The sequence below is a fragment of the Meriones unguiculatus genome, chromosome 7 (genome assembly GCF_030254825.1).
Source record: "Meriones unguiculatus strain TT.TT164.6M chromosome 7, Bangor_MerUng_6.1, whole genome shotgun sequence".
In the NCBI taxonomy this organism is placed as follows: Eukaryota; Metazoa; Chordata; class Mammalia; order Rodentia; family Muridae; genus Meriones; species Meriones unguiculatus.
This window is the reverse complement of record NC_083355.1, coordinates 109,111,234-109,125,014: the sequence shown is the minus strand read 5'-3', so window position 1 is coordinate 109,125,014 and position 13,781 is coordinate 109,111,234. Positions and strand designations below refer to the sequence as shown.

Genomic DNA, 13,781 nt, shown 5'->3' with positions numbered 1-13,781 from the left:
TAAACCTGGGCTCTGGGGATTGAACTCAGTTCCTTGGGTTTGCAAGGCAAACACTTTACTGACCAAAGTACCTCCCCAAGCTCTGCTTTTGCAGATCTCAGTTGGCTTTGTTGACACAATCAGGCACAGTCTGGATCAGAAGCCGTTCAGAATTCTCCAGGTACTAGTCATGGTGGTACCTTCCTGTAATCTCTGCACTTGGGAAGTAGAGGCAGGAAGATCATGAGGTCATGCTAGGCTGGGCTACATTGAGAGATTCAGGAAGCAAACAGAACAGCAAAAACATAAAGTTCCACATAGATAGGTTTAATTCACAGGGACAGCAGGTGACCTATGGAAAATACAAGTGAGCTGGGGACAGCCTAATGGGGTTGTGACCACCTTTTCTGACTGTTTTGAACAGTTGGCCATGTGTGATCGGCTAGCACTCCTGCTTGTTACACTGACAGGTTCCAGTATGTTTATACAATTAGTTGTGTTACAGTTCATCCTGTACAGAAAAACATTTAGGCCAAACTTAATTCACTTTAACGCTCTGATTCCCCACTCTTCATGTTCCAAGGTCATTCTAAGTTGAGGCTTGAGGGGAGGGGCAGTCCCAGCTGGCACCAGCTGCTCAAAAGCACCAGGGAGCTCACACATCCAAGAACAGCTGTCTGTCTGCATTTCTCCTTCTCTTCCACCTCTTCCTCTCCCCTCTCTTTGCTTTCTCCCCCTTTCTTACTTTGAGACAGAATCTGACTGGTCTGGAGTCCATGGCAATCCTCCTGCCTTCTCTGCACTCCTTGCCCCAGTGATTGATGGTGTTACAGGCAACATACCCCATCATGTATGCCTGCCACCTTTTTAGGCAGAGTCTCACTATGTAGCCCTGGCTGGCCTGGATCTTGCTGTGTAGACCAAGCTGGACTCAGCCTCACAGAGATCCACCTGCTTCTGCTTCTACATCCCAAATACTGAAACTACAAACTGTCTTTTTTTTTTTTTTTTTTTTTTTTTGGTGTGGGGGGCAGTGACTCATGTAGCCTAGGCTGTACTTGAGCCCCTATGTAGCAGGGGATAAACTTGAATTTCAGATTGTTCTCCTTCTACCACCAGTAGTGTCTGGATTCCAGGCATTTGCCATCATCCCCAGTTTCTGTGTGAGATGGAACCCCAAGGCTTAGCACATGCTAGGTAAACGAGGCAGCTTCGAAGGGCTGGAAATCACTTCTGACTTTGAGAATCGGGATTTTGGTCCTCGTGTTTGGAAGGCAACATGCTTTCACTTTCCCTATGGTTTAAGGCATAGATGGAGGAATAAGAAACAGCAAAAAGCCTGGAGGTTGGGCTGGAACCCTGAGTGGCATTCCAGTTAGCAAACAACCTTGCCTGTGACTGTGCCAAGTTACACAACCATGCCCTCATGAGGCCCTATTGCTCACTGCAGGATCAGAACATACACAGCAGTGACTTGGCAAGCTTTCTGTGAGGCTCACAGGAGACTCCATGGAAGAGTGGGAGGTCCCCACCTGAACCCTCAGCTTACCTTCTCACAGTGGGTCCCTTCTATTTTACAGACGTCCTTGCTTCCAAATGGGCTCTTGCTTTTACCGAGTTCTCCTGTTGGCTGGCTTCTGTGCCCCAATCTTCTGCATGTGGGCATCCAATCCCCGCAACAGAGAGTCCCCCCAGCCTCCCAGCACGAAGGGCAACCCAGCCTTCCAGGTGTCTCCCAGCAACACCAAGTTCGCCTTCTTTCTGTACCAGAGGCTGGCTCAGGAAAGCCCAGGTCAGAATGTCCTTTTTTCTCCTGTGAGTATCTCAACTTCCCTAGCCATGCTGTCCCTGGGAGCCCGCTCAGCCACCAAGACGCAAATCCTCCGGAGCCTTGGCTTCAACCTCACGCACGTGCCGGAGTCCACCATCCACCTGGGCTTCGAGCAACTGGTCCGCTCGCTGAATGTGTGCCACAAAGACCGGGACTTGAGGACGGGCAGTGTCCTCTTCATCAGGAAGGAGCTGCAGCTACAGGCCACTTTTCTGGACAGGGCCAAGAGGCTTTATGGAACAAAAGTCTTTTCTGAAGACTTCTCAAACACTGTCACTGCTCAGGCCAGGATCAACAGTTATGTGGAGAAGGAGACCAGAGGGAAGGTGGTGGATGTCATCCAAGAGCTTGACTCTCAGACAGCCATGGTCCTGGTGAACCACATCTTCTTTAAAGGTGAGGATGTCTTTCTCTTTTCTTCATTTCTCTTTTCCCCCCTCTCCTTCCTTCTTTATTTACTTGGGTGTTGGTTTGTTTCTTGAGGAGTCAGGGTCTTATGTGTTCCAAGAGGGTCTCCATCATGCTATATAGCTGAGGATGACCTTGAACTTTTGATTCTCCTGCCTCCACCTCCTTAGAGCTGGGATTATAGGTGTGTTCCCCACACCCTGTTGATGCAGTGGGGACTGAACCCAGGGATTTGCTCAACCCCAACCCACCCCTGATTTACATTTTTTTTTTTTTGGTGTTGTGTAGCCAAGGAAACAGATGTGTAAAACAAGCCGTAGACAGCAGGGTGTGTCTGAGTTCTCAGCTTTGCAAGTAGCTACGTGTATACCCTTAATTGTCTTCTGCTCCTTCTACAGCTACCATTCATTAGTTAACACAGGACCTTGTTCATCTCTGTATTAGCATGAAGCAAGGGCCTATCCTAGAGGGCTGGTTGACGCTGTGATCAGCCAGGTAGCCTCCCGAAATGTCCTTGGGGACTCTTTAGGAGGAAAGAGCTTGCAAACTTCATAGCAGTGACACGAGGGTCCCTGACTGGTCAGTTTAAAAAGTCATCCCAATGGTGAGAACAGTTTCAAAGGTTTGGAAAGTGTGCCCAAGCTGATTTGTCCCTCACATTTGTCTAGAGCTTTACTGTACACAAGGACACTGTAATGAGTGGCACCGCTCTGGAGCCCAGTGAGCATCAGCTTTGAAACTACACGACTCTGAGCGTGGCTTCTACCTCTGCCCCTCTCTTGTTCCACAGTCCTAACTGTAAAATATCTGCCAAGGAGTAAGTGCCCACTCTGTACCAGTCTATGCCGCTTGGCTGGCCATTCACTAAGCACACACAGCCTTGCTAAGGACACACAGCCTCACAGGACGACCGAGCCTGAAGACAAGTCTTCAGAACCGTGTGTGCCACTGTGCCGTGGTCCGCTCCCTCCTCTCCTGCCTTTCCATTGTGCTTTCTTTCCTCCCTCCATTCTCCTGTTTACCCAACCACCAGTTCCTCCACGCATCCTTTTCTCTTTTAACCAATCCAATCCGCCCATTGATCTAGCCCTTCACTCACACATCCTCCAAACACAGGAAAACACAGGAAAATGGGTTTATTTAGAATGAAAGGTCATGCACACAGCCTAAGACCATTTCAAAGTTTTCAAGTCAGTGCCTTTGGTTGCTGGCATCTTCACCAAAGCTGTGCTGGGTTGGAAGTATAGACAAGCTGGTGGCTGTCACATAGCCCTGTCTAGAGCAGTGATTCTCAACTCTGGATCATGACCCCATTGGGGTCAAATGATCTTTTTGCTGGGTTTGCATATTTAACATCCTGCATATCAGACATTTACATTACAATTTGTAATGGTAGCAAAATTAATGAAGTGGCAGCAAAATAATCTTACAGTTGGAGCTCACCACAACATGTGTTAAAGGTCCCAGCGTTAGGAAGGTTGAGAGCCACCACTCTCGCCCTTTACCATTCACAAGGTCAGTGAATTAAAAGGACACTATTCTAACTTGTATGTTGTCACAAGACAACATACATGACTGGTTCTCTTCTTACATCACCAGAGATTGAACTCATGTTACCAGGTTTGGCTGGTGGCATCTTTATCCACTGAGCCACTTCACCATCCCTAGTATTTCTTATTGTCTGTGTTTGTGATGACAGCCATGGCACTGGGCTGTGGTAACTCATTATGGTTTTTCTCTGTATTCCCTAATGACTAATGGTGCTTACCATCTTTCCTTGGGCTTATTGTCTCGATAAACAGTGTATCCCTGGACAATACAATTTTAAATTAAATACAATTTAAATTGTAAAGTTAAAATGAGCATCAGCTTTGAAGACAGATTTCAGCTGCTTTCTGTAATTTCACAGCACGTTTTCCTCCTCAGAAGGAAACTCCCCTCCCCCAGAAAAGGAGCTTTCCCCCACTCCTGTTCTTTCCCCAGGAGGCTAGACATTTCTAATAAAGTAAATGAAACAACAGGTCTGCTCAAGTTTCATCTGTATTGTCTGGCACCCCAGTCAGTCATTTTCTCTTTTCTGCACTTTTCCTTTCTTTTCTAGTCTTTGTTCTTATGGCTTATTTGGCGCTGGGAATAGGAGCCAGGACCTTGCTCCTTGCGGGCATGGATCCATGGAGCTAACTTCCGGCCCTCACTCACTATAGCGGAAACAAATACTGTTATGTGGACAATGCAACAGTCAGTGCATCTGTGTGTCAGATTATGGGTATTGGGACTGATGCTACTTTGGACTACTCTGAAGGTTCTTGTGAACATTTAGTGAACGTGCATTTTGTGTAGATGTAATTTTGAGCCTTTCGAATGGGCACCCGGGAGAGAGACTGCTGGCCCACGTGATAACCCATTCTCAACTGTTAAGGAGTTAGGAGCTGTGCCCACAGGGATCCAGTCTCTTTCATATTCTCACCACTATTTTTTTTTCTAAATTTCAGTTTATTTGTATGTGTGTATCTAATTCACAAGACAACATCCATGACTGGTTCTCTTCTTACATCACCAGAGATTGAACTCATGTTACCAGGTTTGGCTGGTGGCATCTTTATCCACTGAGCCACTTCACCATCCCTAGTATTTCTTATTGTCTGTGTTTGTGATGACAGCCATGGCACTGGGCTGTGGTAACTCATTATGGTTTTTCTCTGTATTCCCTAATGACTAATGGTGCTTACCATCTTTCCTTGGGCCTATTGTCTCGATAAACAGTGTATCCCTGGACAATACAATTTTAAGTTGGTTCTCTCAGTCTCCACTTTTAGCTACAGAGCTAAATGTATTCATATTGATATGGCATACGGGTGTCATTTCACTATATTTTCTGTATAGCCTGTGTACTTTTCTGCCTCAATGTCTCCATATTGCCATCTATTATATCAAAAAATTTTCTACTTGACAATTTCCTAGTTTTTAAGTTCTTTTTCTTTCATCATCACTTCAGTTACTTTCCTTGTCATTAACATGGGGAGTATAATTAACATGTAATTGTAATGTAGTTTGTGTTAATATCAATCATTATTCCAACAGTTATAAACACTTTTCTCAGTAGTTACATTTACTCATGTCACTTTGATGTCATGGTCATATATTATATTTCTATACATACATGCCCACCAATACAGATTTGTTATGTTCAATTTGTTTTGTTTTAATTATGTTATGATCAAGATATTTATGTGTATGAGCGTTTGTCTTTATGTATGTAGGCCACATGTGTGCCATGCTTGTGGAAGCCAGAAGTGGGTGTCAGATCCCCCAGAATTGGAGTTATATTCAGTTGTGAGCTGTCACGTAGGTGCTGGGATGGAACTTGGGTCCTCTGCAGGAGTAATCAGTGTTTGAAACAGCTGAGCCGTCTCTCCAGCCTCATAATCATTTTACAGGATGCCTTTTCCCAGAAGACAACATAACAGAAAAACCTCATGCCCTCCTGCTTTAGATTTCTTCTTTGTTTAGACAGAGGGTCTCACTCTGCAATCAAGAATTTGCATTCTTGATCAAACTGGCCTTGAATTTGCAGCAATCCTCCTGCCTCTGCCCCCAAGTGCTGGAATTGTAAGTGTGTACCACCATATCCACCTCGAAAATACTTACCTTGTTTCTCATGTTTAACAGCATGATTTCCTTCATGGAGGTCTATTATTTGCTTGTGTGAATCCATTTACTATCTCATTCCAATTTGAGAAGTTCCAGCAGCCCTGGTAAAATCTCATTTGTTTTTGTTTGATCCAACCACTGTTCAATCCTTATATTTTCTGGTAAGAAAATCATCTGAGGCCACCTGAAATGTGACATTTCTTACAAAGTGTCTCCTTCTTTGCCTTTTGACTGATTACGGTATGTCGGAACTTGCTACGTGTGTCAGAAGGGTTTTATAAACCAAGTGTTGGGAGCATCTGAATGCTACTTCTTCCCATAACCACCGTCTCTTTTTTCTTCCTCTCGCCTCCTTTTGGGAGTCCCATGGTGTGTGGATTGCTGTGCTTGATGGTGTATCGCAGGTGTTTGGTGTGTTGTCCATTTTCCTCCATCTTCTTTCTCAGTGTTCCTCATATTACAGACTTAACCACCACGTTTTCTAGCTCAGTGGTTACTGTCTTCCACAAGCTCTAATCTGCTGTCAAGTCTCTCTAGTGACATCTTCATTTCTGTGATTTTCCAACTCTAGACTATACATGATGACTTCAAATCATTTCTCTAGTTGCAGGTAGATGCTTACTTAAATAGAGTCTCCTTTAGCTCTCGGAGCATGTTCAGAACACCTGCTTTGGGGCCATCTCTGCTTTTCCGTAGCGACACTTTCATTAACCGCTCCCCAACCCTTAAAGATCAGAGTATACTTTCTTGTTTCTTTCATGCTCCATTTTTTGTTTGCTTTCTTTAAAATAGTTTATTATTTATTTTTAGTTATGTGTATGCGCATGTGTATCTTGTGATAAGTATTTATACACAGTACAGTTTTCTACAGAGTCCAGAAGAGGACATCTGATCCCCTGGAACTTGCGCTACAGGCAGATATAATTTGGAAGCTGAACTGGGTCCTCTGAAAGAGGAGTGAGTGCTCTTAACCTCAGAGCCATCTCTCTAGCCCATTTGTATGTTTTCAGCCCAACATTGTAAATAATGTAAATTAATTCCCCCCATCTAGAGGGTTTGTCCTTTTCATTCATTGTGGTAATTGTTTCCTGCTTCTTCTGGATGAATTCTTTAAAGTCACTGATGTCTTTTTGGCTGGAAGATCTCCCAGTCCTTGCAGAGGACGCTGGAGGCATATCGTAACTTGCCATCTCTATGGCTAAGTTGTCTATAATTTTGTCTACAAGGCAAAGCAGTCTCTAATTTTGACTCACCCTTCATTTTCTGTTTGTACACTCCAAGGCCAGCTGGCAGCAAAAAGTCTGAAATGCCCAGACATTTCCCAAGGTGCTTATAGCTTTACTCATCTGTGGGGCCTCTTCGTGTCTGAGATATGCTGGAAGTTTCCAAACCTCCTGTACACACATGATTCTTTAGACATCTATTTGTTTACATCTCTGTTGTCTTATCTCTTATCCACCCTTCAGACAGACAAGAAGTGAGGACACTTGTCTGTAACTGCATTTGAAATACACTCCCACACCGTCAGGGAAAAGGCATTAGGCACCGGGGATGCTTCAGTCAGTTGTGTGAGGGGGGTCTTTGGGGAGCCCATGCAGGTCACACCATGACAGTTTTAGGGAGAATGAGGCATTGAAAGCATCCCCTCCCCCAGTTCTGTTCCTCTCCCGCTGGTTGCGCTAATGCAGTCTACAATAATTCTAGTCACTGCTGAGCTGGAGACTAAAGGAAGAGACTAGTGGAGGTAAGGGTGTCACAGAGTTGGCCATTGGCATAAAGATTTGGCCACTTGTCTTGAATGACCTCTCCTTGCGTCACCACAGCTAACTGGGACCATGTCTAGGGAAGGGTGGCTATGTAGAAGGACTTACTTTATCAGTTTTGCTGACAGGACCTCCCTCCTCTCCTCTCAGTTAGTCCTCTTAAGCTTTGTGGTTAGCGGTGTCTCAACTGTTAAGTGCTGCCTGAGGTGTTTCAGAGTTCCGCCTGCCACTGTCTTGGCAAATGTCCCCGGGGAAATGATATTTGCCTTGGCCGAACTCCAAGTCAGATTAGATACTGACGGCTTTTATAAGTCATTCTTTTGGTATTTCAGGAGGCAGGTCAGATTAAGGCAATTCTTTGGGGATGAATGAGTCTGTGGCTGTTGACGTTTTGAGGTACATTCATAGTGTATGTTGTGTGTTTGTGACAGTGTGTGTGTGAGCAGAGGTGTATGGTGTGTTTGTGTATAAGCAAGCACATGTGTGTTATGTGGGGGGTGCAGTATATGGAGTATATTTGTGTGTGTGTATGTGTGTGTGTGTGTGTGTGTGTGTACGTGAGTGGGTATAGGGATTTAAGTCTGGGCCTCACAGTGTTCGTCATGGTTGTGTTTTTGGAGACTCGAGTTTCCAGAGGTCCTCGTCTCCCCGCTCTGCCTGTCTAACTCTGGCAGGTTACAGGGATGTAAAGCCTCCTCTTCTTTTGCACTGACCTAAGCCCTCTCCTCTTTCTCCATGCTAGCCAACTGGACACAGCCCTTCAGCACTGCAAACACAAACAAGAGCTTCCCGTTCCTCCTGAGCAAGGGCGGCACTGTGCGCGTCCCCATGATGCACCAGACGGAGTTGTTTGCTTTCGGAGTGGACAGAGAGCTGGGCTGCATCGTGCTGCAGATGGACTACAGGGGTGATGCTGTGGCTTTCTTCGTCCTCCCGGGCAAGGGCAGGGGCAAGATGTGGCAGCTGGAGAAGAGTCTGTCAGCCAGGAGGCTGAGAAAGTGGAGCCTCTCCCTCCAGAAAAGGTGGGCACCACTGTCCCTTTGCTAGGAGCTGTTCATCCAAAGATGGGCTGATGGAGGGCGGGATCGTGTTAGCAGCCATTCAGGTGTAAGTCCCCTGTGCCTCTACTGCCTATGCAATGGTCAGTGTGGTAATGTGTGCACGCAGCACCACACGAATGTCGCCATCACCTGGTGCAACAGTGTCATCATCTTCTTCCCTCTCCCCAGATGGAAACAGGCTCCTTGAGGGTGAGTGGACATGTTAGTTACTTTTCTGTCGCTGTGACAAAACACCATGACCAAAGGTAGCTTGAGCAAGAACGAACACTTTGACTTAAGGTTGCAGAGGGATAAGGGTCCATCTTGGCGGGGAGCCACGGCAGGCAGCAAGTGTTAGGCATGGCGACAGGCGCAGGGCGCTCAGGGATAACGTCTCCAACCGTAAGCATGAAGTCCACTCTCTGCTCACCCATCAATCACAACCGAGAACCACCCTTAGTAACCCAGATCCTCCTCCCCTTGAGCCTCACAAAAGGAAACCCCAAACAGTAATTGGAGCCTTTGGATATCCCCTCTCGTGGGACCCACTACCAATCACAGTAGGGGCAAAGCTTTAAATGCTGGAAGCCCACCCCACAGTGATGTATTTCCTCCAGCCAGGCTGTACTTCCTGATAAACTTTCCAAGCACACCGCCAACTCCCCAAGTGTTCCGATGTCTGTGCCTGGGGAGGACATTTCTCATGCATACCACCGCAGTGAATCACCCAAGGCTGCACACGCAAAGCTGTTATGTCCAAGGGGAGAGTTCACTCCAGAAGGCAAGGTGCTATGAGTTCCATGAAATTAGTTTTGTGCAAGCAAGCAAGCAAGCAAGCCAACCAACCAAAGTCCTGGTGCTCACAGTGTCACTGCATCACTGAAGTAAGAGGTTGCTGAAGCAGCCTTACTATTTAGAAAGTGGTAGGGAGTGACCGGGAGGTAGGAAATGCCTAATAAACTCCAGGGAACAGCAATGTTGTTAGCTCTGTAGATGCTATAGAGAGTATGAGGACATTAATCCAATGATTCAGGAGATTATTTCTTTCACGTCTCTTCACATGATTTCCTTGACAGAGATGGACTTGCTTGGGTAGTAGGCTCATGAACACAGCAGTCTGGTGCTTTGGGGGACTCCTCTGGAAAGTCACTAGCAGTGCTAGGGAAAGCAGGCTCTCCAAAAAATGCCACATGGAAGCAGAGATGGAGATATCCTAACCCCATCTTTTCCCTTTCCATTCTCCGTAGGTGGATCAAAGTGTTCATCCCCAAATTTTCCATTTCTGCTTCCTACAACCTGGAAACTATCCTCCCCAAAATGGGGATCCGAGATGCCTTTAACGCAAACGCTGACTTTTCCGGGATTACAAAGACACACTTCCTGCAGGTTTCTAAAGTGAGTGGATGGGGATGTTTGTAAGACAGTCCATTGCTGGAAGAGACAGCTAACAAAGGGCTCTCATCTTCCTGAGAAGGTGACAGGCTGTGGAGGGGGAAGTGTTTATTGGCTAAAGGAAAAGCCAAGCCTCAAGGCTGCCAGGCCTGGGCCATTAGTCTGACTCTGGGATACTCATAATTCTTCTTCAAGCAAATAATCTGGGCTTCTTTGAAAAGCAGGTCTGCTCCTAGCAAGTGAAATTGTTGCCACACACCTGCAGGGGAAGAGCAGATGGGAGTCTAGCATCTCTTCCTTCCCAGCTATGAATGAATCCTCAGGCAGATGTTACGGCAGGCACTGCCCAGGTGCCCTTTGTACCTGTAGATGTAGCATTTGTTCTGAAGGGGTCTGGATCTAAAAGTTCAGATTTTTTTGGTCCTTTTGTGAGAAATTGTTGAATTCAGTTCCCACATGATATAGCAATTGTTGCATCTGAAGTCCCTTAGCCTGGCATTACCATCAGGTGACCCATATAGCCCAAAGCCCTGAAGAAAGCATCTTCATTTATTAGATCATCAGTCTAGTCCCTGTCTACATCCAAGTCCAAATTTACCAGGTTTTTGATCCTTGGCTTAATTCGTTGATTTGATAACGGACTGTGATGGTCAGGTATAGTTCTGAGGACATTTTTGTCATTTGTCCTCAGGGGAAAAAGGCTGAGAGGTTCCCCCATAGGATGTGATGAGCCCAGTAGAGCTTTACCCAAGGGGAACACTCATGCACCTGGGAAAACGAATGCCTGTCCTCATAGGTGGTTCCCAAACCATGCTGTAGCTTGGCCATTGGTCTCAGGCTGGGAACCTCCTCCCCAGAAGAGAAAGCAGCATCACCCTTTGGTTGTGCCAGACTCATGTCACAACTTCTGAGGGAGCCACTGACACCTGTTCCCCCTTCCTCCTTACAGGCTGCTCACAAGGCTGTGCTGGACGTCAGTGAGGAGGGGACAGAAGCTGCAGCAGCTACCACCACCAAGCTTATAGTCCGCTCCCGGGACAACCCTTCCTCCATCATCTCCTTCAACCAGCCATTCCTGATTCTACTTCTGGAAAAAAGTACAAAATCTATTCTCTTTCTAGGGAAAGTTGAAAATCCCCAGAAGATGTAGGTGGGAAGTGAACTGTTGCCTGGTCTCACATTGATACTGCACAAGAAGTAAGGACTGTATTGGAAGATGCTTTCCGGGTGACGTCAAGACCTGTTTTCTTGCTTGAGGCCCACTTGACCCCAACAGGAGTGTACTGGCCTCAAGGATAGAACTCTGGGGCTCAAGCCTGGCAACAGAGCCTGGCCACCCTGCCAGTGTTTCCCCTCCCAACTGTTCTCCCACGCAGCCCTTTCCTGAAGTGTGGCAGGGCAGGCAGAGCGCCATTCCTCAGATCTCTAGGGAATGGTGACGCACAGAACTGAACACCTTTACTTTGATCACCGGCTTCCAGCACTGCATTCAATAAACCTGAAACGTGAACTCAGTGGCCACACACCCCACCTCCCCCCATCACCGGGGCCCCAATGTGAACATGAGGGATTGCTCACCTCCGAGTGGCTTGTGACATTGTCAAGGCTGCATGGATGCATTCTCTCATTTGCACGGTTCAGCATATTGAGCCCTTTAAGGACAGGGGCCCAGGCACGCTGGGTCTAGATGGGAGAGAGAACATTCCATAGTGATGAAATGAGTCTGTGGATAAAGAGAATGTGACAAATCAGAGTAGGTGCCACAAAGGCTATGTAGGATGGTCAGGACACTCACAGGAGAGGCAAGAGAGTTCTTGTGGGATGAGCCAGCATTAGAGGGACATTTGGGTGGCCCTGTGGCTACAGCACTGTGTGTTGGAGCTGCTCGGGTAGACACTGGCACTCAAGTAAATGGAGAGAGGATGGCATAGGAATGGACACTGCCCAGGAAGATGACCTAAGCAAGGTAAGGGATGAGAACAGCAAACCCACGGGGTTTCCCCGGGCAGGCGCATAGCAGGTGTCAGCGCGGCATGGGTTGTGAAAACCTCTTCAGTGCAGCCACCTTTCCAGCCCTATGACACAGCCCTCAAAGCTCTCAGCCTCTCCCTGGCTGTCGCTGTTTGCAGTGACAACAGTCTGGCACATCCTGAAAGACACACCGAATGTCCTGGGCCCTGGAGGCGGAGGCAGATCACCCGCACTCCCCGCCGCCCCTCTGCCCCCATTGCCACGTGTCCCAAGTGGGCTCCTGGCCTCTTCATTTCTCAGCCCTCATGTGTCTCTGCAGCCTTCAGCAAAGCTGGGGTTCTTTTTCTGGAGGCACTCGTACCCCGCTATCCCAAATGTGTCACCCAGGGACCCCATGCTGACTCTCCCATGCTCTGTTACATAGAAAGAAACAATGCTGGGGATTGCCAAGGACTTTCAAAAGAAAGTCAGATGGCTTGCCCTCTGCTGGCCAGGAAGCAAAATGTAGGTCGGTTGAATGTTACCTATGAGGTGTGGATTGGAACAACTCATCACTATGGGCTGGCCATGACTTCAAAATCATCAACTACGGAACGTCAGGAAAGACTACGCCTGGCATGTGTGTCTCACCAAGATGACTGACAATACTCTTAGGGCAGATGTAGCTAATAGAGGCCAGGCAACAACATTTCCAAAGGACATAAACAGGCACATTCTAGATTCCCAGTCCTGAACCCAGAGCGCCAGGCCCTGGGCTGTTCATACAATTCCAGAGGCATGTGTCCAATGTTTCCTGCTGTGATGGTCAGGACTGATTGTCAGCCTGACAGAGAGCAGCTCCTGGGTCTGTCTGTGAGGGATTATGTAGATAAGGTTCATTCAGGTAGGAAGCCTTAACTGTGGAGGGGTGCCTTTCCTGCTGGAATCTCTGACTAAATACAGAGGAGAAACCCAGACGCAAACATTGATTTTCCTCTTCTTCCGGACTACGGGTACAGTGTGAGCAGATGCCACAAGCCCCGGCCACGGAGACCTCTCTGAACTGTGCCTTGAACCATGAGGCAGAATAAACCTTTCCTTTCTTAAGCTGATTTTGTCAGGTTGTTGTTTTGTTTTGTTTGGTCACCACAAGAAGACAAGTAACTATTACTCTAGCCAAGCCCTACGTCTTACGCGCCAGGCAACTCCTCGGTGGAACGCCTTTCTCTCTCCATGTAGGCATTCACTGCTCTCACCGTGCATCGTGCTTGGCCAGGGTGTGCAGAATATGGGCTCTCCAGTGCTCATCAGCCTTCAGGCAGGAGGGCTGAGCTGGTTCCATGGCTGCTACCTCAGCACCTTAGAATGTAAATAAAAACAGTGGCCACCCATTCCTATCTGTACAGGGATGTTTTAAAGAGCATTGTAGACGACGTGGGCACCCTGCCCGGGGCACCAGGCATTTGGAATGTCTAATTGGAGTCCGTTCTTCATCACCTACTCCGTGACTCAGTCTGCGGGCACTTAGCTGAACTGAGCACCTATGGGCAGAAGCAGCCCCGAGGCCAGGGTGTGCTCAGGAATCACTCCCATGTTGTGGAGTCTACAGTGAGGTAGGAGGAGGAGGAGGAAAGGGTTAACACGTGCTGGCTCAGATAAGAGGCTGAGTCTGTTCCCGTGGGCCGAAAGCACACATGTGGGTGCTAATATTGTGAAGATCACCAAGCGCAGAGTTTCAACTGTGTCCCTGCCCCACAGGGCACAGAC

The 13,781-nt window shown here is 47.4% G+C and overlaps 1 protein-coding gene across 1 annotated transcript; it reads left to right on the top strand.

Moving 5' to 3' along the window:
• The first annotated feature begins 1,416 nt into the window (after positions 1 to 1,416).
• Serpina9 (serpin family A member 9) lies at positions 1,417 to 13,553 on the top strand. The gene is made up of 4 exons (XM_060388102.1): positions 1,417 to 2,206; positions 8,375 to 8,654; positions 9,920 to 10,067; positions 11,014 to 13,553. The coding sequence occupies exons 1-4, from the start codon at positions 1,576 to 1,578 to the stop codon at positions 11,212 to 11,214; spliced, it is 1,260 nt and encodes a 419-aa protein (XP_060244085.1). The 5' UTR covers positions 1,417 to 1,575; the 3' UTR covers positions 11,215 to 13,553.
• The last annotated feature ends 228 nt before the right edge of the window (positions 13,554 to 13,781 follow it).

What these genes read in the sequence shown, in the direction of transcription:
- Serpina9 (XM_060388102.1), top strand. Translation starts at nt 1,576, where the DNA reads ATGGGCTCTTGCTTTTACCGAGTTCTCCTGTTGGCTGGCTTCTGTGCC. An exon ending in AGCCTCTCCCTCCAGAAAAG is followed by an intron (nt 8,655 to 9,919) that starts GTGGGCACCACT and finishes CATTCTCCGTAG; the next exon opens with GTGGATCAAAGTGTTCATCC. An exon ending in ACTTCCTGCAGGTTTCTAAA is followed by an intron (nt 10,068 to 11,013) that starts GTGAGTGGATGG and finishes TCCTCCTTACAG; the next exon opens with GCTGCTCACAAGGCTGTGCT.